Raw genomic sequence first — 24891 nt, 5'->3', positions numbered from 1 at the left:
TAGTTTCAGGTGTACAACAAAGTGATTCAGTTATACATATACATGGATCTATTCTTTTTCAAATTCTTTTCCCAATTAGATTGTTACATAATATTGAGCAGAGCTCCCTGTGCTATGCAGTAGGTCCTTGTTGGTTATCCATTTTAAATACAGCAGGTGTACATGTCAGTCCCACACGCCCTGACTCTCCCCACCCCCAGCCTGTCCCCCTCCCCAGTAACTGTAAGTTCGTTCTCTAAGTCTGTGAGTAAAAAAAAAATAAATAAAGTTGGTAATATAACGTCCCCCACCACCACACACACACAATTTCAAGAGGCTATAAGATAATAATTTCAAAATTATATCTCATTGGAATTTATCTTAAGGACAGAAGTAATTAATGGCATGGATTAAAACTATGTAAGTAACATTTATCAAATGCAATTGTGTGGACTTTCTTTGGACCCTGATGCAAACAAATCAACCATAAAGATATTTTTTACATTATGAAAAAATCTGAACAAGGACTTGGTATTAAATAATATTAAGAAATAAAAATTTTTAAATAAAGCAAGAAGATAAAGTACTTTAAAAGCAAAAGGATATTTTGCGGTTGTTATTATTGTCATCACTATTACCTAGGATTTGTGTAGGTTGTAAGTGAGTACCAGGATTTTAGATCTACAAAGACAGAAAAACTTTAAATCTTAACCAGATCTTTACATTTAAAGCCTCCCGTAGTATCACCTTCTACCAGCAAGATTCCTGAAGTAGTTCTCAAGAGTAGTCACTTGAGATACAGATCAATGTAAGCAACACCTCTCCATTATGAAGTAGAACAAGCACTGGATTTCAAAAACGTATTTTGGCAATGAGCAGCTTCAGTTCTTAAAATTATTTTGAGCAACTCGGGCTTTTTTTTATTACTACCCCTTTGAAAACAAGAATACTTGAATACATATATGCTTATTTTTGTTCTTTCCAGTATTAAAGAAAAGCCAGCCACAGCCAGTTCTGTGTAAAAACTGGGAAATCTCCATTTCAGATAAAAGTTCTTAACTTGAATTTTAAAATTTCTGATCTGTCCGATTTGGAGAACACTATTCATTAAGAATTAATTTAGGCACAACTCAATGGAGGCTGTAAGAATATGTTAATAAACGAATCTATAAAAAATAATTAGCACAGTTATAAGAAATGATAATAAAAACAACATTAGCTGACATCAGCCAGTGTTTTACAGATTGAATGCAGTTAGGGAGAAATGTGATTTTTAAATAAAAATGAAATTTAGTTTAAAAAAAAAGTGAGTAACTCTATCAATAGTCCACCTAAATGGGCTATATCCAAAACATCAGAAAACCCTAAAAAAGAAAGCAAGTGACTAAAACTTAAGTTTTCTGGTCTTTCAGGAAGCTGAATGAAAACTCAGCTATTTTTTTTTAGTAAGGCAGAAGATAAATGATTCTAGAAAGCCAATGAACAGCTCATTCACTAATCTTCAAATACATTAGAGCTGCTGTACTTAATCTATTATCACCTAGCAATAAAATAAATTAATACATTCACTGTATTAAAGACAGTACACAAAGTATAGTTATGCTCAGATACAGTAGAGAAAGTGAGGAAGAGGGAAATAAAACACATATTTAGTAATGGGTCCAGCAATGGGTAGCTTGCTAAGTACCCAGAGCAAGAACATGGTAGAGGAAGACGTATACAAATGCAGGACAGTTTAAAACATTATCCATTTGCCACGTCTGTCATACTAATGTTTAGAATCACACTCTACTAAAAGAGTGAAAAGGGAAAACTACAAATGTTGGCATCACAATATGCTGTCCCAAAGAGGAGTTCAAGACTGCACAGGTACTTTTAAATTATGTCATTAAGTGCTTTTCTTATCCCTAATTAGCATCACTGCGATCTGCTGCTGTCTTGACACTCAACTGGAAGACAAATATGACAATTAACACCTTTGGCCACTACTGTGGCCTTAATTTTGTCTAAGAATTACAGAATCTCCAATTTTGAAGAATAACATTCCCAGCTGTAAGTTAGTTAATCTACTAACATTCTTATTGATCTAAAAATATCTTTAATACCTGAATAACGAGCATGTGTTATCCACACTAATACTGAAGACTCCATCTTCTCTAACACTTTTTTTGTGCACAGTACCTCCAAATACCTTATTCATCATCTGTTCAAGAGAAAATAAATTGATGTTAATATAAATCAAAAGAAAATTACTCAATTTCTTACATTAATAATTTATGTTTCTTATTTTTAGGATAGCTGTTATATTTGTGCCCCCAAAATAAAGGAAGTCTGATAACTGTAGATAACTTGGTGTTATTGTATATAATTATAAAGTTCTTAAAAGGCATAGTTATAAAACAAAACTAAATTAATAAAAATTAACCTCAGGTCAAATTCCTAAACACTAGCAAATTTTCCGTTTAGGGTACTTTAATTCATCTGTTAAAAATAGGGATTTCTTTAACACTTACATCTGTTTAATTTTAAAGCATTTTAAAAGGCACTTTGAGCTTAGAAAGTACCTAGTTGGTATTAAAACCAGGCAGATATAAATTCCCCCAAACTGTTTAATCTTTGGCTCCAAAGGAATAGTCTGAAAGTCTGCAAAAGGCTGTCCTGTGGAGATGAGATAAGCAATAAAATATGGTCTTTCAATTAAATTTATTTGTTCAAATCCCATACACCTACAGACTTTTAAGTGGTCTCTACATTCTGACCCTTCTTGTGTCAATCTTCTTATTTATCACTTACGTATGTCCAAAACACCCCCAACACCAGACACACACAAGATTTTTAGGAACATTAAATGTGCATCAATAAAATCACTACAACCCATCTTGGTATGTCTGTTCCACAACAGATGTCATAAGATACCTGCCACAACAATATGTGATGCAGGTTGACCCAGCCCCCAACAGAAAAGTCGGCAGAGGGCTAAATAAATGTTCATTCTTGTGATGCACAATGGCATATTCTTCAAAACCATCAGCAAATGCTGCCCTCTACATTCTCCTCTTAGACATTCACAATTAACCTTCCTGCAATAAAGGTTTGGGTTAAGTCCAGCAGTTAAAAAAAACCCTGCTAATCCTTGTTTAACCCGGTATTTCCCAAACTAAAGACTCATAAGTAAAACACTTTCTGCAGCACCTTAACCAACACAGTTTAGGAAACACTGCTGCAGTCTAATCAGTCCCCTTGCCTCCAGTCTTGCCTATCTTCCAGCCTATATTCCAGAGATCTATGAATGTCAGCTACTAAGATATAAATATGATTCTGTTAGTCCATTATTAAATTCTTAATGACTCTCTATCATCTACATCTGGGTTGGTAAGTTTTTCCTGTCAAGGGCCAAAGAGTAAGTATTTTAGCCTTTGCAGGCCCTACTGTCTCTGGAGCAACTGTTCAACTCTTGTCGTCGTTAACACAAAAGCACCCACAGACAATACTTAAAGGACTGGATGTGGCGGTGTTCCAATAAACTTTATTTACGGGCACTGAAATTTGAATTTCACTTAATTTTCACATGTCACAAAATATAATTTTTTTTAATGTTTTTCAACTCCAACCATAAAAACCATTTTAAAATCATAAAAACCATTCTTAGCTTGCAGGTCATACAAAAACAGGCAGTGGGCCAGCTTTGGCAGCAGGCTACAGTTTGCTGACTCCTTGTCTACAGGATAAAGTCCAATATGGAACAGACTTTTCAATACATTGCCCCCGCCTAATTTCACTTCTCATCTTCCCTGTCATTCTCTACTCCAGCCATTCAAACTGGTGTGATTACTGAAGCTGACCGTGTTCTCTCCCCCAACCATGTCTTCAGGTCTATTCACAGTCCCAGGGGCCTAAGAAATTATGTGGCCCAGAGCAGTCAGTCATTCAAATTTGCTGAATGAAAAATGAATGTTTTCCTCTACACCACTCAATGAACCTTGTGAACCTCTGCCTCCTCTAATTTGCAGTTCTTAATTAGAAGACAGCTGAATGATCAAGATAACCAAAGCTGTTGGAACGCTACACAATTTAAAAGTTCACAGTCTAAATTAAAGGCTTTTACAAAGCCAAAGGCTTGAAGTAAAATTTAAAGCTATGTCACCTGTTCAGAAGGCTTTCATGCTTATTCTTGATTCCTGACTATGTATGCTACTTAAGGGTGAAAATACAAGGAGTTGAAAGACCAGCTAAGTGTGTGTGTGGGAGGAGGGAATAACTTTATGTAGAGTAAAACACTTTACTTTGTTAAAATTTTGTTTTAATATTCTATTTTGACTTAAGGAAACGGTTTTCAGTATGGATTCCTGATAACCTCGAGGTCCTAAATGCCTCAAAAAACACCCCTGTAAGTCTACTAGGTCTACCACTCTAATTGGGTCAGCTTCCCTCTTATCTGTCTTATATGCCAAAGTTTTAAAATAAATCTTAGATTTGGGAGGGGGAAACGGGAGGAAATTCCACCAATAAAAACCTGTGGGAGTCTATAAAGAAGCCAAATGCTTGTAATAAAGATGTTTCTTTAAAAAAAAAAATGAAATTATAGTGAAGAGAGAAGTCACAGTCTAGAAGGTATAGGCAATATATATGATTGGCAAAAGTTTAGTATCCAGCATACATAAAAACAATCTAAAAAATTCAACAGAAAAATGTGCAAAAAATCACAAATAAGCTTTTACAGCAAAGCAGACACTAATGACTAATGGCAAATAAACACATGAATCTTAAAATAAGGAAAATGACCATTAAAACTACAACATGATGTCATTTAATACCTCTTCAGCTAGGCAAATAAAGGAAAAAAAAAAAAAAAAGCTGACCTTGTCAAGGCCTGGCAGGGATATAGAGCAGAAGGAATTTTTATATACTTATATACTGCTCTGGGAATGTACTTTGGGGGCAAATATCATTTCCTCGTGAAGCTGAGACTCGGCATTTCAATTAATGATTAGCCTAGAGAAAAGTCTGTCTATGTACAATACCAGATGAAGAGTCCAAAAATATTCATGGCAGTATCTGTAATAGCAAAAACCTGGGAAAAGACCAGTGATACTAACAGTGGAATGTATAATTAATTTGTGCTACATTCAAACAATAAACTCAGTAGTGAAAATAAAATTAATGAATCTCAAAACCAAAAATGAAAATACATGAAGTATGATTTCACTTATATTAAGGTCAATAGGCAAAACTAAGTAAAATATTATTTAGAAATACAATATGTATAAAGCTACAAATAAAAGAAAGGGAATGAATAACATTTCAGGAAAGTGTTACCTCTTGCAGGAAGAGAGAAGAATGTAGAATGGAAAAAAGCATGAAGAGAGTTTTAAAAGTTCTACTAATATTCTATTTCTTATGCTGAGTGGGGCATAAACGGTAATAGAGGTAAAGGGAGCAAGGAGCAGGACAGACTTTTTTCTTCCAAAGCAAAGAACTACCAGGAAGCAATCAGAAAGACTCTTGAAAAGAGTTAATGGCAAAAGATGGTACAGAAGACACTGAAATAACTAAAATTTCAGGATGCCATGGAAGGGGCAAAGGTATATACCAGAGTGAGAACTTTGGTGCTAAAATTACTCAACTAAGAGTCACTAAGAAGCGGTAGTCCTTTACAAACAGCATATTAGCTACATGGTATTATTTATTTGTTTGTTTGTTTGTTTGTTTGTTTATCAATATTTTATAGAAAGACAATTTCTGCCCAAAGGAGCAAGATCAGCCTATTCCCTTATACTACTATGAAAGTTCAGATGACAAAGGCAAAATTTTTTATGCATTTAACATAAGCAGGCCAGGCTCCGGCTATCACAGACCCCTACTGAATGACAGAAAAATGTGGTCTTACAATTATAAGGGGGTACTGACATAATGGAGAAACAGTCAGCCACTATCATTTAAATTAAGGGAGCATTTTCCAGACCTATTTCACTCTAAGTGGGTGCCAAAAAATATCTTGTGAGACTCTTCCTTGCAAAATGTTATAATACCTCTCAATATACTAAAAACCATTTAATTACAGGTTGTGCTGGACTTCCCTGGCTGTCCAGTGGTTAAGACTCTACACTTCCAATGCAAGGGGGACAGGTTTTGTTTTTTTGTTTGTTTTTTTGCTGTACGCGGGCCTCTCACTGTTGTGGCCTCTCCCGTTGCGGACCACAGGCTCCGGACGCACAGGCTCAGTGGCCATGGCTCACGGGCCTAGCCTCTCTGCGGCATGTGGGATCTTCCCGGACCGGGGCACGAACCCGTGTCCCCTGCATCGGCAGGCAGACTCTCAACCACTGCACCACCAGGGAAGCCCGGGGGAGAGGTCTGATCCCTGGTCGGGGAACTAAGATCCTACATGCTGTGTGGCATGGCCAAAACTTTCTTTTTTTTAAATTGTAATTATTAGTTGTACTTTATGATTAATATTGACTACTCAGGCAAGGAAGATCAATAAATTATGTAAATACATTACATCATGGGGCAAAGACATATTTAAAAAAAAAAGTCAGCCAATTTCCAATGTTCAATCTGATCAGGAAACAGGCTCTTATGAGAAAACATATTAGAATACTAGGTGGGAAAATCTAAAAATAAGCTATTATCCAAGTCAAATTTATAATCACCAGTTGACTTTTCGGAGCACATTACAGGGGAGAAAGAACCTTTTACTATAAAATTCTTGTTGCCTAGATAAGAAAATATCCATTATTATAGATATTGTATTTTATATATTTTTAGTCGGCATTTCCTCTAAATCAATGGAAAACCATAACAATCAATTAACAAGAAGCAAAATCTGGTAAAGCTGTTTTGCAGACCAGTGATTTCTAATATTCTGCCCTTGTATCAAGAGTAGGAATAATAAAAATATTCACATTCTTACGTGAACATTGATTTATGTTTCCTTCCTTTACTGAAAGCTCCAGAGACAGTTATTAGAAAATGTATTGGTCTGTTCACTTTCTAACTTTTGAATAGCTTCCCTTTGTGCATTATTCATATCAATACACAAGTTTCAACCAGGTTGTTTAAAAAAAAAGACAATTCACTGTTCTGCTCACTACTAAAATGAGGAGTATCCCAAAATGGCACCAACACTGGGGTCCTCATGGTAGAATAAGCTTCCAGAAATAGCTGCCTCCAGTGTCTATGTCTCCAGGGTGAGCTCCAATTGCCTCCTGCCTCTCCAGGAGACTCTCCAAGATCAGCAGGTGGGTCTGACCCAGGCTCCTTTTAAATTACTGCTTCTGCCCTAAGTCTTGGAGCGTGTGAGATTTTGTGTGCACCCTTTAAGAGTGGAATCTGTATTTCCCACAACCCTCTGTCTCTCCCAAAAGTAAGCCCCAATGGCCTTCAAAGCCAAATGTTCTGGGGGTTCATTTTCCTGGTGCAGGACCCCTGGGCTGGGGAGCCCAATATGGGGCTCTGACCTTGGGGGAAACCTCTGCAATTGTAATTATTCTCCCATTTGTGGGTCACCCACACAGGGCTATGTGTCTTGACTGTAACTCTGACCCTCCTACCCATCTCACTGTGGTTCCTTCTTTATATCTTTAGCTGTAGAAGACCTCTTCTGCTAGATTCTCATCAATAGTTGCTCTGTAAATAGTCGTTAATTTTGGTGTGCCCATGAGAGGAGGTGAGCTCAGGGTTTTCCTATTCCACCATCTTGGCCACTCCCCTACATATACACTTAATTAACATTGCCGTGAAGACACCTGGCAGACACCATCTTAACAAAATAATCAAAATGAACGTCACCTATCATGATATTAATTGACATCACGTGCCTCCTAATGAGATGCTCTGAGAAGAGCAAAGCATTACTTCTGTGGTATTCCTGACAAAAATACATAACCTGAATCTAACAATGAGTAAACATCAAACAAACCAAGACTGAGGACTACTCTACAAGGTAACTGGAATGTACATTTTTTTAATTGCCAAGGTCATGAAAGAGAAGGAAAGATTGAGAAATGATTCTAAACTAAAGTAATGTAAAGCGACATGACAACCTAATACAACACATGGTCCTAGACTGGATTCATGAATTATAAGAGACATTAATGAGACCAACAGTGAAATGTGAATGGAGTCTGTGGATCAGATGCTAACACTGAGTCAATGTTAACTTCCTGATTTTGATAACTATACTGTGGTTCCGTAGGACAGAATTCTAGTACTTAGGATACAACAAGTAACAGAACACCTTGTTTGCAAATTACTCTCAAAATGGTTAAAAATGTCATAACTGGGGAAATGAGTAAAAGTATACAGGAGCTCTGTGAACTACTTCTGCAACTTTTATGTGTATTTAAATGTCTAAGTTTTTTTTTAATGGACAGTGTTTTGTTGTAAGCAGTAATATATAGTTGCTTTTCTGAAAATCCCCACTGAAGTCAGTTCTGCCATACTAGTGTAGCAATTCATAAACAGTTGTAATATGAACAAATTATCTCATATAACTAAATATCTTACTTACTCTAAAGATAGAAAATACTAATACAGTAGGAGTCAAAAGCAGAATAAATTAACTCTTAAGGCAAATTCACAGATGCATATACCTGCATGCCATAGCAAATTCCAAGAACAGGCTTGCCAATAGTGAATATTGCTGGATCAAACCAGGGAGCATCTTCTGCATACACGGAATTAGGTCCTCCAGAGATGATAATAGCACTGTGGATTTAAGGAAGAGAATAATGAAGATCTTTAACTGCTAATTTTTATACAAATTTTTATACAAGGTCTATGCCCTCTCTTGCTTGTACCACTGAGGGAGACTTGATACAGATTCAGAGATTTTGTGATGTTTTCACTATGCTATAGCAGATCCAGATTCTATCAGCCTATTAACAGCCTCTTACACAGCTTAATTTTTTTTTTTTTTTTTTTTTTTTGGCCACAGCATGCAGGATCTTCCTTCCCTGACCAGGGATCGAACACGTGCCCCCTGCAGTGGAAGCACAGAGTCTTAACCACTGGACCACCAGGGAAGTCCTCTACACAGCTTACTTATTTTTACTCTACTTTATTGCAATACATGAAAGTTTATCAATTCAACAAACACTTGTTAATAAGTACAAACTACCAAATATATAAAACCAATGTTTCAATCTATGAAGGTTAGCCTGTATTTGTTTTGTTTCCTCATCAACAGAGGAAGTAAATGAGAATTCTAAAGCGAGATGGTGAAAATACAGGTCTCCTGAGAGGTCAGGAGTGAAGCAGGTCACAGCAGGGCAACTGAAGGTATTATGAAGGCCCTGGATTATGCAGAGCAAAATACTCTACAATAAAGAATGGCAGAAAATGTGAAGAATTACCTAACTTTGCCTGTTTAAAACCTGTCCAATATTCCCAACAATTTTACCTGAGACCTAGGAATAAGAGCTAACACGACTTGCCTCATATGCCCTGCTCTCAGAACCATGGTCAGTATTATCACTTAACTACATTACAATTTATAGAGCATTCCATGGGTTAACTTGGGAATAGAACTATTCATGTAAAGAAAGCTGAAAACAGAGACCTATATTCCTCACCTGGCCTCTAATACAGCTAACTTTGATCCTCAGCATTCTACCAAAAACTTTATAGAACACTTTAATGTTATGATTTTTACATAAAAATTCAGATTTCTAGATTTTCTTTAGGGAAAACAAGGGAAAAAATCTGCTAATACTGGACTTTCACCCTTACATGGCCACAAATAACTGGAATCACAGAGAGACTTGCACCTTCAGACTACTAATGCTCTCCAGTTTACACGATACAGGCATACTTATGCCCTTTAATCAATTTAAAGTACCCTCAAACTAATTTTAAGTTTGAGTTTGCAGGAATCCTGATTTATCTATATTTCTAAAGGAAAATGCATTCCAAGATATAACCAAAATCTACTTACAAACAAAATTGGATTACAATTCACCTTATAATTAGTGGCTGCCTGCCATGCAAAAATATATATAAACTAAAATGCTAGACTTTAATACATCCAGAAAAATAATATAAGTCAAATTCATAAAAATTACTCAACAAGGTAATTTTTTTTGTTTTTTTGGTCTTTTTTTTGCAGTACACGGGCCTCTCACTGTTGTGGCCTCTCCCGTTGCGGACCACAGGCTCCGGACGTGCAGGTTCAGTGGCCATGGCTCACGGGCCCAGCCGCTCCACGGCATGTGGGATCTTCCTGGACCGGGGCACAAACCAGTGTCCCCTGCATCGGCAGGCGGACTCTCAACCACTGCACCACCAGGGAAGCCCATAATGTATTTTTAAAAAATATATAACAATAATTTAAGTGAGCACAAAAGCCCTACCCTTTAAACCTTGTATTGGTAACATGAATTTTGGTATACATTATGTCTGTCAGCTTATCTCTTGCAAAAGAGACTGAAGATAATCTAATCAGATGATAAATGTGACACCTTTAAGATAACAATTTTAAAGGGGAATGGGGCTAGCCCTAAGGGTAGATATGTAACCTAGCCTCTTAAAAATGCAGAAGCTAAAACTCTCTAAAACATACTTAATAATCAAAATCTCTAGAATTTCAGTATTTAGTTTCTATTTAGTTTTATAAGGGATAACCACCATGCAACTGCCCAGCATCCCTCATTAATCTCCTAAACAACTCAAGGCTATAAAGATTCTTAATACTATTAAAAAGAAAAGGCAACGGACTTAGTCAAGGATAAAACTCAAGCTGCACTTAAGCCAATTATGAAAATTCTTATCTCAGTAATTCTTGAGAAGAGCTAATCACTCATTCTGAGTTTTCTATTTCTACCCTATTATTTTGAAACAACTTGCAATTACAAGGCCCACGAAGTCTTAAGGCATTCCAGATACCAATTTTATGTATCAAGCAAATCAAGGTTCTAAAAACAGTTAGGTTAAGATGTCTCTCAAATCATAAACCTAAAGTTTATTCTAGAAAAAGGGTGGTCAAATAACTATCTCAGCAGAAAGGATTATAGTAATGAAAGCCACAGTGCTATAGTTACTATTCTTCTACCGAGAAAAGAAGCTATAGGCATAAGCAGGACCTAGGAACGGTTGATGATCAGGTAAACAGGTGACAAGAAAAACAATCAGACTTCTATTGCCAATACTGGTTACCCTATTCCAAAACATTTGGTCGATTAGTTTGCTGGGGATTTTTGTGTTTGTTTTGGGTTGGGAGAATGATGGAACTTGGATCTGACAGAGAGCCATTCAGATTTCTTGCAGTTTTTGATTCCCTTAAAACTGGTTCTCACTGGCAAGTCAAGACAGTTCAACTAGATAAACTTCTTACTCCAAAATTCTACAGCTTAAAAGAGAGACCTGTTTTTCATCTACATCCTAAAATGAGAACAGAGTTAAAAGTAAACCTGCTTTTTCTGATTTGCAATTCACTCTATTTCAAAAAGAAGAAACAAAGGATAATGTATATTCATCTGTGAAGTTTTTAAAAGTTAACCATTTGTCTAATGGAAAAACATTATGTTTTTAAGAAAAATTAAACACATTATATTTTGGAAGAAATACAGCATTAAGGCTTAAGAACTAACTAAGGATATAAACTGCAGTTGCTTGCTTCTGAATAACATTCAATAAAAAAACAAACATTAATTCCAAGAGAAAAGACACAGCATTAACCAGAAATAGTTGTTAAAGGAAGAAGTTACAAGTTGGATGTCATTTTGACTAGTTTTAAGTGTACAAATTAGCTCTTAAATTAGAAGTCTTCATAATTTAGAAACTAGTTTCCTGGAATAGGAAGCAAAAGAGACTCATTGTACACAGAACTCTCTAATTTAGGTATTCTAGCCATTATACATATATGTTCCTTTGATCAAATGCTCTGGGATGAATGAATGAATGAATGACCATAATAGCCAAATCTAAGTCTGATCCAGAAATCCTATGAAACATAAGATGTTCAAATGATAAATTCTTGGGCTTCCCTGGTGGCGCGGTGGTTGAGAGTCTGCCTGCCGATGCAGGGGACACAGGTTCGTGCCCCGGGCCGGGAGGATCCCACGTGCCGCAGAGCGGCTGGACCTGTGAGCCATGGCCACTGAGCCTGCGCGTCCGGAGACTGTGCTCCGCAACGGGAGAGGCCACAGCAGTGAGAGGCCCGCGTACCGCAAAAAAAAAAAAAAAAAAAAAAAAAAGATAAATTCTTAAAACTATGCAAATAAAATTAATGTAATCTTTTCCTTTAATTTAAATTCCTTTTAATTCCCAGAGCCATGGGAAATTTCTTGTAAAACCATTCCATGTCTTATTTTCATTAAGTAATTCAGTGCCCAAACAAATTAATAATAAAATATCCTACAATCTAAGCTCAGCCTCCTCAGAAAAACGTAAGTTAAAAGTCTACCGGAATCCTTGCTCTTTTATGGCAAATGCTGGTGTTTCCAAGGGGAAGATTTCAGACTGCACAAACAGTTCCCTCACTCTCCGGTCTATGATTTTCCCATACTGAGCACCCGCATCCAGAATGACAACAGCTCCTTCATAGTGGTGGTGGCCATCCTTAAGGTCTCCTCCGGCATTCTCCAGCTGCAAATATTAACACAAATGTCTTCTTAATTATGAAAATTATGAAAATTAGAGCTACTTTTAAAAACTGTGGTCACTGTCAGTTCCAAAAACACACAGAAACTGTTAACTTAGGATTTTGAGTTGCCAGTTCAAACACTTCTTTAAGAAAAGATTTTTATACATATCCATACACAGGCATAAATATAAGTTACCATCTACTGACTACATGATATAGTCACTTTATGTTTAATGCATCTTATGCACATTATCCAATACTAGGGTAAGCATACAGTCCAGCTGTGCCAAAATAAAGTACTGGTTTATGCCATGCCTGTTATACTGGCATTATTATTAATAGTGCCTCCTTCAAATCTCAAAAGCATCCCAGTTTGGGCAATAAATTATATGATCACCCAATCTAATTGTCACAGCATTCCTATGAGGGACATACTGATGAGGAACTGAAAGTTTCCTCCCAGAGTATATAAGCATACCCAAATTCACTTTATTAGGATTTTTTGTATTACCTGAGGAAAAAATATATATGCATCTGACCCATAACACTAAGTTTTTAAATGTTTTTTAATCTTATCTCTGACAAGTCTACATTGAAAACACTTTTCTGAAGAGCAATTTGGCAAAACATAAAATTTTAACCATATGTGCTGAAATATTTATCTACAGTATGCTAAAATATTTACCTGGAACTGGCTTCAAAATAATGCAAGGGTAGGTGGGTATGGATGAAACAAGATTGACTATAGGTCAACCACTGAAACCACTGAAGTTGGGTGATACATATATTGTGTTCACTTTAGTCTCTATTCTGTTTTTGTATATTTTACATAAGAAAAAGCTTTAAAATGTGTATGTACCCTGTAAATCCACTTGGAGGAAGCATATACAATATGATCCCATTTTAAAACATTTTGTGTAAAAGTGCAAGTGTATGTACATGTATGAAAAAGAATGTACAGACAGATATACACCAAAATATTAACAGAGGCAGTATCTGAGTACTAATGGAATTATAGTAGGTGACTTAAAATTTTTCTTTATGCTCTTCAGTATGTTCAAATATTTACAATAAGCATATTTTTGTAGTTTTTCCCTCTCCAGTTGTAAAATTTGCACACTAAAAAAAACCTTAAACCAGCCCCTTAGGCATCTGTGTAACACTTTCATCCCTCTTCCCTCTCCATTTAAGTGAATAAATACATGCAGACTGTGACTTCCCTGGTGGTCCAGAGGTTAAGACTCCACGCTCCCAATGCAGGGGGCCCAGGTTCCATCACTGGTCAGGGAACTAGATACCGCCCTGCCACAACTAAGAGCCTGCATGCCGCAACCAAAAGATCCCACGTGCTGCAACTAAAGATTCCTCACACCACAACAAAAATCCCACGTGCCACAACTAAAACCTGGCGTAGCCAAATAAATAAATAAATACATACATACATATTTTTTTTAAAAGTAAATAAAAACAAATGCAGACTTCACAACACCACTAACACTTCTTCACTGCAGTAATGAAAAAGCAACAATTACAGGCATCTACAGAGGAAGATTTGTGAGAGGAACCCAACCATAGGCCAGAAAGAATTCCTCAGATCACAAAATGAAGGTTTTAATCATAAGAATATCAAGCAATGTAGAATAATCAGATCACAGAAAACAGAAGTTTATAGAATATATTAATGCAAGAAATGCTGAAACTTTCTCCTTTCAGACCTTTACCCTTAGTCTTAGTATACGTATATACACACACATTCCCCTTTAAGGAATTTATCTAAAATTTTTTAAATTTATTTTTTATAAAGAATAAAGTACTTTTTAAAGACCACTATGTTATTGTGTAAATGTCTCAGATTTAGGTCCATTATCACCTTCACAATTTTCACCAAATCCAAGTACAACCTGTTTTCTCATATTACAGGCAGAGTTCTCACTTTGCATGATTCTGATACACAAGAATTTCATGCCATGCTTTATACCAGGGTTTAGTTAACTACAAACAGTCCCCAATATCATGGCTCCAATTTCAGTTAACATACATTAACATATAATAATTACATAGAGTACAAACGTTGCTCCTCAGTTCACAAGTCATCACATAAATAATATGATCGTGATCAGCAGCCAATCAGGTCCCTTCTCTCAAAGTCTACTGGTGATTAGTCACTGCACAACAAACAGCGGAGAGTGCAACTGTGCTGCCTTCTTGTTGCCCAGTGATAAATCCACATATGCCATTTTACACATATGGATAATCCACAAAGATGAAAGTGCAGCAAAGAAATTAAAAGTGATATGCTGGAAGTGAATTTCGAATCCAACGTAAATGCAATTATAGAAGAAACCGCTGGCTGTGGCAAGGCTGACACTGCTGCAGTATAAGCCCCTCTAGATGTGCCGTCAGAGGAACTTAGGGAAGGCAACTTATCAACATCAACGAGTGGTTGGGATAAAACGGATAACAAGGCCCCAGAGGAAGTCACTCTGAGAAAATACTTCAAATTAAAGAAACTCGAGGAGATGTTTCGTGACATTCAAAGTGCAAAGGATAAAATGTTGAAAGCCATCAAAGCATAGAAAAGATGTGAAGGGAAGCATGGTGTGAAAATCTTATCAAGAGTAGTTTAAAAAGAAGTAGGGCTTCCCCGGTGGCGCAGTGGTTGAGAGTCCACCTGCCGATGCAGGGGACGCGGGTTTGTGCCCCGGTCCGGGAAGATCCCACATGCCGCGGAGCGGCTGCACCGGTGAGCCATGGCCGCTGAGCCTGCGCGTCCGGAGCCTGTGCTCCGCAATGGCAGAGGCTACAACAATGAGAGGCCCGCGTACCACAAAAAAAAAAAAAAAATTAAAAATTAAAAAATTAAAGAAAAGAAATAAAGCACAATTCTCAATGTTTCTAAAGTTTTGAGTTATACTAAATAGTAGATTCACTACTACCCTATTCTTTATAATTAACAATAAGAATATTTCAACAAAAATTTTTAAAACGTCACAAAACCATCATAATTTTCCCATTGATTATATGATTGCTTTGCATGGTTTCAGCTTGCAAGTCCATTTTTACGATCATTTTACTATCATACTGTGAGGACTGTCTATTTCTTTAAATCAACCATTCTTTTCTTAAATAAATTAGTTTTAAAAGAAAATTTTATAGTTTTCTTAGCACGTTTTAAAACTGTTCAATCAAATGACATCAGAGATCACTGAGGAAACAATGAATCCTTGCCTCACTTCTTTCTAACTCAGCTATCAACTTGCCTATCCAGCAAAAAGCTTCAACAACTCAGGGAAAAGCAAAAACGTCACCAGTAATAAAAGCAAAAGTTCCTTTCCCTGAAAACTTTGAATCTACTTACTCTTACTTCACACAGAGTTGTAAAGTTTGATCATTAGGCTTCCAAACCTTCAAGGGATTAGAAAGAGCACCCTAAAGAGAAAAATAGCTCATGAGTCACATCAATAGTCGAGACAAATGAAATTCAACATCACAACACAGAAAAACCTATTTTACCTATTTATAAAATTGATTTAAAACTAAACACGAAGGTTAACCCTCTCAGGTGACCTGAAGTCATAATAAAGTAAGTAATGTTCATATCTTTTATGATAGCAAGAATGTTAAGTAAAAACGAAACCATATTCAGCACCCTATTTAAGAATAAGGCAAAAGAATCTTGCAGATACTATAAATATGGAACTGGCATCATTTTGGATCCTCCTGAATCTCCACATATCACTGACCACCGGATATCAAAACCAGAACCCAAGACATACATAACTAAATGACAAGTTACTCCTCCAAGAACCCCAAAATACAAGCTGGTGGGAATGAACTACCAGAGCCACAATCCCTGGTGTTACAGCATCTGTGTGGGAAGCAACCAGGAATCATTAAAGAAAACCAGAGAATTCCACAATGGCCAACAGGTAGTAGCTAAAAGGCACAAGGGCCAATTTAAGAACAGCAGCTGCATTGGGAGGAGGTGTGGCCACTCCAATAGAGCAGAGGCAGCAAGAGAACCTAAGGAAAGCCTAAAGGGTGGAATGGGTTTAATTCCCCTGAACCTTTGAAACTGACAGGCCAGGACTCCCTTCTGGGTCAGGGCTCACAATAAGGAGCAACTGCTGGGATGAGAATCAAAATTAATAGTATAAGCCTGAACCAAGATGGTGGAGTAGAATGACATGCTCTCACTCCCTCTTGTGAGAACACCAGAATCACAACAGGCTACTGGACAATCACTGACAGGAAGACACTGGAACTCACCAAAAAAGATACCCACATCCAAAGACAAAGGAGAAGCCACAATGAGACGGTAGGAGGGGCACAATCACAGCAAAATCAAATCCTATAACTGCTGGGTGGGTGACTCACGGACTGGAGAACACTTATAGCACAGAAGTCCACACACTGGAGTGAAGGTTCTGAGCCCCATGTCAGTCTTCCCAACCTGGTGGTCCAGCAACGGGAGGAGGAATTCCTAGAGAATCACACTTTGAAGGCTAGTGGGATTTGATTACAGGATTTCGACAGGACTGGGGCAAACAGAGACTCCACTCCTGGAGGGCACACACAAAGTAGTGTGGGCATCGGGACCCAGGGGAAGGAGCAGTGACCCCATAGGAGACTGAACCAGACCTACCTGCTAGTGTTGGACGGTCTCCTGCAGAGGCGGGGGCGGGGGGGGGGGGGGGGGGGGGTGGTGGCTGTGGCTCACCATAGGGATAAGGACACTGGCAGCAGAAGTTCTGGAAAGTACTCCTTGGCATGAGCCCTCCCAGAGGCTGCCACTAGCCCCACCAAAGAGCCCAGGTAGGCTCCAGGGTTGGGTTGCCTCAGGCCAAACAACCAACAGGGAGAGAACCCAGCCCTACCCATCAGCAGTCAAACGGATTATAGTTTTACTGAGCTCTGCCCACCAGAGCAACAGTCAGCTCTACCCACCACCAGTCCCTCCCATCAGGAAACCTGCACAAGCCTCTTAGATAGCCTCATCCACCAGAGGGCAGACAGCAGAAGCAAGAAAAACAACAATCCTGCAGCCTGTGGAAGGAAAACCACATTCATAGAAAAACAGACAAGATGAAAAGGCAGAGGACTACATACCAGGTGAAGGAACAAGATAAACCCCCAGAAAAACAACTAAATGAAGTGGAGATAGGCAACCTTCCAGAAAAGGAATTCAGAATAATGATAGTGAAGATGATCCAGAACCTTGGAAAATGAATGGAGGCAAAGATCGAGAGGATGCAAGAAATGTTTAACAAAGACCTAGAAGAATTAAAGAACAAACAAACAGAGATGAACAATACAATAACTGAAATGAAAACTACACTAAAAGGAATCAATAGCAGAATAACTGAGGCAGAAGAACAGATAACCCGGAAGACAGAATGGTGGAATTTACTGCTGTGGAACAGAATAAAGAAAAAAGAATGAAAAGAAATGAAGACAGCCTAAGAGACCTCTGGGACAACATTAACTGCAACAACGTTCGCATAATAGGGGCCCCAGAAGGAGAAGAGAGAGAGAAAGGACCCGTGAAAACATCTGAAGAGATTGTAGTCAAAAACTCCCCTAACACAGGAAAGGAAATAGCCACACAAGTCAAGTAAGCACAGCAAGTCCCAGGCAGGATAAACCCAAGGAGAAACATGCTGAGACACACAGTAGTCAAATTGGCAAAATTAAAGACAAAGGAAAATTATTGAAAGCAGCAAGGGAAAAACGAAAAATAACATACAAGGGAACTCACATAATGTTAACAGCTGATTTCTCAGCAGAAACTCTACAAGCCAGAAGGGAGTGGCATGATATACTTAAAGTGATGAAAGGGAGGAAACTAGAACCAAGATTACTCTACCCAGCAAGGATTTCATTCAGATTTGAAGGAGAAATCAAAAGCTTTACAGACAAGCAAAAGCTAAGAGAATTCAGCACCACCAAACCAGCTCTACAACAAATGCTAAAGGAACTTCTCTAAGTGGGAAACACAAGAGAAAAAAAGGACCTACAAAAACAAACACAAAACAATTAAGAAAATGGTCATAGGAACATATGTATCAATAATGACCTTAAACATGAATGGATTAAATGCTTCAACCAAAAGACACAGGCTTGCTGAATGGATACAAAAACAAGACCCATATATATGCTGTCTACAAGAGACCCTCTTCAGACCTAGGGACACATACAGACTGAAAGTGAGGGGATGGAAAGAGATATTCCATGCAAATGGAAATCAAAAGAAAGCTGGAGTAGCAACACTCATATCAGATAAAATAGACTTTAAAATAAAGAATGTTACAAGAAACAAGGAAGGACACTACATAATGATCAAGGGATCAATCCAAAAAGATATAACAGTATAAATATATATGCACCCAACATAGGAGCACAATACATAAGGCAACTACTAACAGCTGTAAAAGAGGAAATCAACAGTAACACAATAATAGTGGGGGACTTTAACACCTCACCTACACCAATGGACAGATCATCCAAACAGAAAACTAATAAGGAAACATAAGCTTTAAATGACACACTAAACCAGATAGATTTAATTGATATTTATAAGACATTCCATCCAAAAACAGCAGATTACACTTTCTTCTCAAGTGCGCACGGAACATTCTCCAGGATAGATCACAGCTTTGGTCACAAATCAAGCCTCAGTAAATTTAATAAAACTGAAATCATATCCAGCATCTTTTCTAACCACAACACTATGAGATTAGAAATGAATTACAGGGGAAAAAACATAAATAACACAAACACATGGAGGCTAAACACTACGTTACTAAATAACCAAGAGATCACTGAAGAAATTAAAGAGAAAATCAAAAAATACCTAGAGACAAATGACAATGAAAACATGACAATCCAAAACCCATGGAATACAGAAAAAGCAGTTCTAAGAGGGAAGTTTATAGCTATACAAGCCTACCTCAAGAAACAAGAAAAATCTCAAATAAACAATCTAACCTTACACCTAAAGGAACTAGAGAAAGAAGAACAAACAAAACCCAAAGTTAGCAGAAGGAAAGAAATCATAAAGCTCAGGGGAGAAATAAATGAAATAAAAACAAAGAAAACAATAGCAAAGATCAATAAAACTAAAACCTGGTTCTTTGAGAAGTTAAACAAAATTGATAAACCATTAGCCAGACTCATCAAGAAAAAGAGGGAGAGGACTCAAATCAATAAAATTAGAAATGAAAAATAAGTTACAACAGCCACTGCAGAAATACAAAGCATCCTAAGAGACTACTACAAACAACTCTATGCCAATAAAATGGACAACCTGGAAGAAATGGACAAATTCTTAGAAAAGTATAACCTTCCAAGACTGAACCAGGAAGAAATAGAAAATATGAACAGACCAATCACAAGTAACGAAATTGAAACTGTGATTAAAAATCTTCCAACAAACAAAAGTCCAGGACCAGATGGCTTCACAGGTGAATTCTATCAAACATTTAGAGAAGAGCTAACACCCATCCTCTTCAAACTCTTCCAAAAAATTGTGGAGGAAGGAACACTCCCAAACTTATTCTATGAGACCACCATCACCCTGATACCAAAATGAGACAAAGATACTACAAAAAAAGAAAATTACAGACAAATATCACTGATGAATAAACACGCAAAAATCCTCAACAAAATACTAGCAGAAAGAATCCAACAACACATTAAAAGGATCATACACCATGATCAAGTGGGATTTATCCCAGGGATGCAGGGATTCTTCAATATACGCAAATCAATCAATGTGATACACCATATTAACAAACTGAAGAAGAAAAACCACATGATCATCTCAATAGATGCAGAAAAAGTTTCTGACAGAATTCAACACCCATTTATGATAAAAACTATCCAGAAAGTGGGCATAGAGGGAACCTACGTCAACATAATAAAGGCCATATATGACAAACCCACAGCAAACATCATTCTCATTGGTGAAAAACTGAAAGCTTTTCCTCTAAGATCAGGAACAAGACAAGGATGTCCACTCTCACCGCTATTATTCAACATAGTTTTGGAAGTCCTAGCCACGGCAATCAGAGAAGAAAAAGAAATAAAAGGAATACAAATTGGAAAAGAAGAAGTAAAACTGTCACTGTTTGCAGATGACTAGATACTATACTTAGAGAATCCTAAAGATGCCACCAGAAAATGACTAGAGCTAATCAATGAATTTGGTAAAGTTGCAGGATACAAAACTAATGCACAGAAATCTCTTGCATGCCTATACATTAAAGATGAAAAATCTGAAAGAGAAATGAAGGAAACACTCCCATTTACCACTGCAACAAAAAGAATAAAATACCTAGAATAAACCTACCTAGCGAGACAAAAGACCTGTATGCAGAAAACTATAAGACACTGATGAAAGAAATTAAAGATGATATTAACAGATGCAGAGATATACCATGTTCTTGGATTGGAAGAATCAATATTGTGAAAATGACTATACTACCCAAAGCAATCTACAGATTCAATGCAATCCTTATCAAATTACCAATGGCATTTTTTACAGAACTAGAACAAAAAAATCTTAAAATTTGTATGGAGACATAAAAGACCCAAAATAGCCAAAGCAGTCTTGAGGGAAAAAAACAGAGCTGGAGGAATCAGACTCCCTGACTTCAGACTATACTACAAAGCTACAGTAATCAACACAATATGGTACTGGCACAAAAACGGAAACATAGATCAATGCAACAAGATACAAAGCCCAGAGGTAAACCCACACACCTATGGTCAACTAATCTATGACAAAGGAGGCAAGGATATACAGTGTAGAAAAGACAGTCCCTTCAATAAATGGTGCTGGGAAAACAGGACAGCTACATGTAAAAGAACGAAATGAGAACACTCCCTAACACTGTACACAAAAATAAAGTCAAAATGGATTAGAGACGTAAATGTAAGACTGGACACTGTAAAACTCTTAGAGGAAAACATAGAAAGAACACTCTTTGACGTAAATCACAGCAAGATCTTCTTTGATCCACCTCATAGAGTAATGGAAATAAAAACAAAAATAAACAAATGGGACCTAATGTAACTTAAAAGCTTTAGCACAGCAAAAGAAACCATAAACAATACGAAAAGACAACCCTCAGAATGGGAGAAAATATTTGCAAATGAAGCAACTGACAAAGGATTAATCTCCAAAATATACAAGCAGCTCAATAACAAAAAAACAAACAACCCAATCCAAAAATGGGCAGAAGACCTAAATAGACGTTTCTCCAAAGAAGATATACAGATTGCCAACAAACACATGAAAGAATGCTCAACATCATTAATCTTTAGAGAAATGAAAATCAAAACTACAATGAGATATCATCTCACACCAGTCAGAATGGCCATCATCAAAAAATCTAGAAACAATAGATGCTGGAGAGGGTGTGGAGAAAAGGGAACCCTCTTGCCCTGTTGGTGGGAGTGTAAATTGATACAGCCACTATGGAGAACAGTATGGAGGTTCCTTAAAAAACTAAAAAATAGAACTACCATATGACCCAGCAATCCCACTACTGGGCATATACCCTCAGAAAACCATAATTCAAAAAGAGTCATGTACCACAATGTTCACTGCAGCTCTATTTACAATTGCCAGGACATGGAGGCAACCTAAGTGTCCATCAACAGATGAATGGATAAAGATGTGGCACATAGGTACAATGGAATATTACTCAGCCATAAAAAGAAACAAAACTGAGTTATTTGTAGTGAGGTGGATGGACCTAGAGTCTGTCATACAGAATGAAGTAAGTCAGAAAGAGAAAAACAAATACCATATGCTAACACAAATATATGGTGTCTAAAAAAAAAAAAAAAGGTTCTGAAGAACCTAGGGGCAGGACAGGAATAAAGATGCAGATGTAGAGAATGGACTTGAGGACACAGGGCGGGGGAAGGGTAAGCTGGGACAAAGTGAGAGAGTGGTATAGACATATATACACTATCCAATTTAAAATAGATAGCTAGTGGGAAGCAGCCGCATAGCACAGGAAGATCAGCTAGGTGCTTTGTGACCACCTAGAGGGATGGGATAGGGAGGGTGGGAGGGAGACACAAGAGGGAGGAGATATGGGGATATATGTATATGTATAGCTGATTCACTTTGTTATAAAGCAGAAACTAATACACCACTGTAAAGCAATTATACTCCAATAAAGATGTTTAAAAAAAAAAAAAAAAGTCTAAGGCTTAGATGGGACCAAAAGTGGGAAACTTGACAAGTAGTCCAAAGAACATTACTCTTATAATCTTGCCTTAATAAAACTGATAAAAGTTACTATGTCTGATGTTTGCTACATACCTATATTCATATAAAACACTGAATAGTTGTAAAAACTTTTTAAAGAAAAGCTGACTGCTTATGCTCTTGTTTATATGAGATAAGATCTTAACTAAATAACATTATATCAGCTGTTTAAGGAAAAGAATAATCTCTGCCTTGGATGTTTAACCAAAGTAGCCCTGAAGAAAAAGAAAAACCAGCTATGTTTTTTCAGCTTAGGAAGCTAGAACTCATAAAGGTCCTTTCCAGCTCTAAATGATACTGCGTGGGTAAAACTAATGAAAACAGCTCAAATCCTTTTACAGAATTTAGGTAGGTCTCTCCCTAATTTCTATCATGCAGAAATGTCTTTTTCAAAAACCCTGAAAAATACTGAGATGTACCAGAACAGGAATCAAAATGAGCTCTTTCCCCACTTTAATTTATCAACTAAGATTTACACACAACTGTCAGAGGCACAATAGATGTACAACGTAAGCTTGGGTCCAGTACCTGTATTTCACACCAGAGGGAAAGGTGGTTTCAGTGGTAAGCTATGGAAAATAGATGCCTACTTAGATTTCTGGGTGGACCTCTCAGAATATCATATTTCACTTACTTTACTCTGCAAAACCCCCCATATTTAAACATCTCTTTACTTTAAATGTTTCTTATGATCAATGATGTATCATTGATCATATCAATAGAAAGTTTTTACATATCATGGCTTACTTATAGGGGGTTTTTTTCCCCTTCTTAGGAGTACATGAAATAATCATAGATGTGATGAAATGTTATTTTCCTGGGTTGCTCCTCTTGAAAATGCTTTCCATTTGTTTTACATCTAATTGTTAGTAAAGTAAAAAAAACAACAATGGGAATTCCCTGGCAGTCCGGTGGTTAGGACCTGGCCTTTCACTGCCTGGGCCCAGGTTGGATCCTTAGTCTGGGAAGTAAGATCCCACAAGCAGCACAGCCAAAAAAAAAAAAAAAAGAAAGAAAGAAAGAAAGAAAAAGACACATGCTTGTTTATGCTACAAAACATAAAGAACCTTGAAATAAAAATAAGGTAACCAGCAATTCACCTGGGTCTCAGATATATCAAACTGATAAGATTTTCTTTAAAATTCAAGTTGAACAACAACAAAAAAACATACCAGCTAGCAAAAATACTGTATGCTCTGTACACCGGAGTCAGGTAACTTGGAAACTGAATCTTTTAACTTCCTGCTGTCACTCAATTTTGTGTAAATACTGTTTTCAAATCAGCACATATTTTTCAAAGCCTGTAAATTAGGTTTGAATCCTTCTAATAACAGTCATTTCCTTTACCAGCACAAAGATGAATCTTTTCAATGATTTTACGGCTCAAAATTAAAGAGAGAAGAAAAATGCTTTATAAGTTAACTAGTGTACAGGAAAGAGCTGTATGTTGAGGTTTACATAAGCTTCTGAGGCCAATAACTACAGGTTAGCGTGTCTTCATTCACCTTTATGATCCTGAGAAAGAGCTCCAACTAGTCTGAGCATTAGTTTTCCTGGGTTTAAAGGAGTTTATCAGCTACCTTAATCTTTACTAATTTGTTCAACAAATATTTCTTAGAATGTTTACTACAGAGTAAGCAATTATTCATGGAGAGGACCCACTAAGATGTGACTAGGCACCACCTTTATAAGAGAATACTGCCGAAAAGACAATTCTACCTGACTTAGAACACCAATTCCCACCTGATGTTTAAAGTTCCACACATCCTGAATGAAACGTAATGAAGTAATTTCTTTTAGCCAGGCCCTAAACAGCGTGTGGGAGGTAAATTTCGCTTAAATCGCAATTCAAAATCGCGCGGGTTCCCGCTGACAACACTGATTGTGCGGGTCTGAGAGAACTCCAGGCCAACGAAAATTTTAACACAGAAGTGAAAGCGAAGGTGCTCGATTCAGAAGCGAGACGAAAGAAGGTCTGAAGAAGTGCGTCGGAGGTGGCGAGAAATGCAGGGGCGGCCCAAACTACTCCCTCCACTCGGCACAT

The 24891-nt window shown here is 37.2% G+C and overlaps 1 protein-coding gene across 2 annotated transcripts in view; it reads right to left on the bottom strand.

Moving 5' to 3' along the window:
- Window positions 1–24891, bottom strand: part of GMPS (guanine monophosphate synthase) — a 76904-nt gene that overhangs the window by 50739 nt on the left and 1274 nt on the right. For both annotated transcript variants that reach the window (XM_060099059.1, XM_060099060.1), the window contains exons 2-4: window positions 12383–12564; window positions 8574–8688; window positions 2085–2182 (exon numbers count right to left, since the gene is read on the bottom strand). In XM_060099059.1, coding sequence (XP_059955042.1) covers window positions 2085–2182; window positions 8574–8688; window positions 12383–12564 — 395 coding nt within the window. The remainder of the gene's footprint in view (window positions 1–2084; window positions 2183–8573; window positions 8689–12382; window positions 12565–24891) is intronic.

Source organism: Mesoplodon densirostris, chromosome 5 (genome assembly GCF_025265405.1).
Source record: "Mesoplodon densirostris isolate mMesDen1 chromosome 5, mMesDen1 primary haplotype, whole genome shotgun sequence".
Lineage (NCBI taxonomy): Eukaryota > Metazoa > Chordata > Mammalia > Artiodactyla > Ziphiidae > Mesoplodon > Mesoplodon densirostris.
Note: the sequence above shows the minus strand (reverse complement) of the source record. Positions and strands in the feature narration are given on the sequence as shown.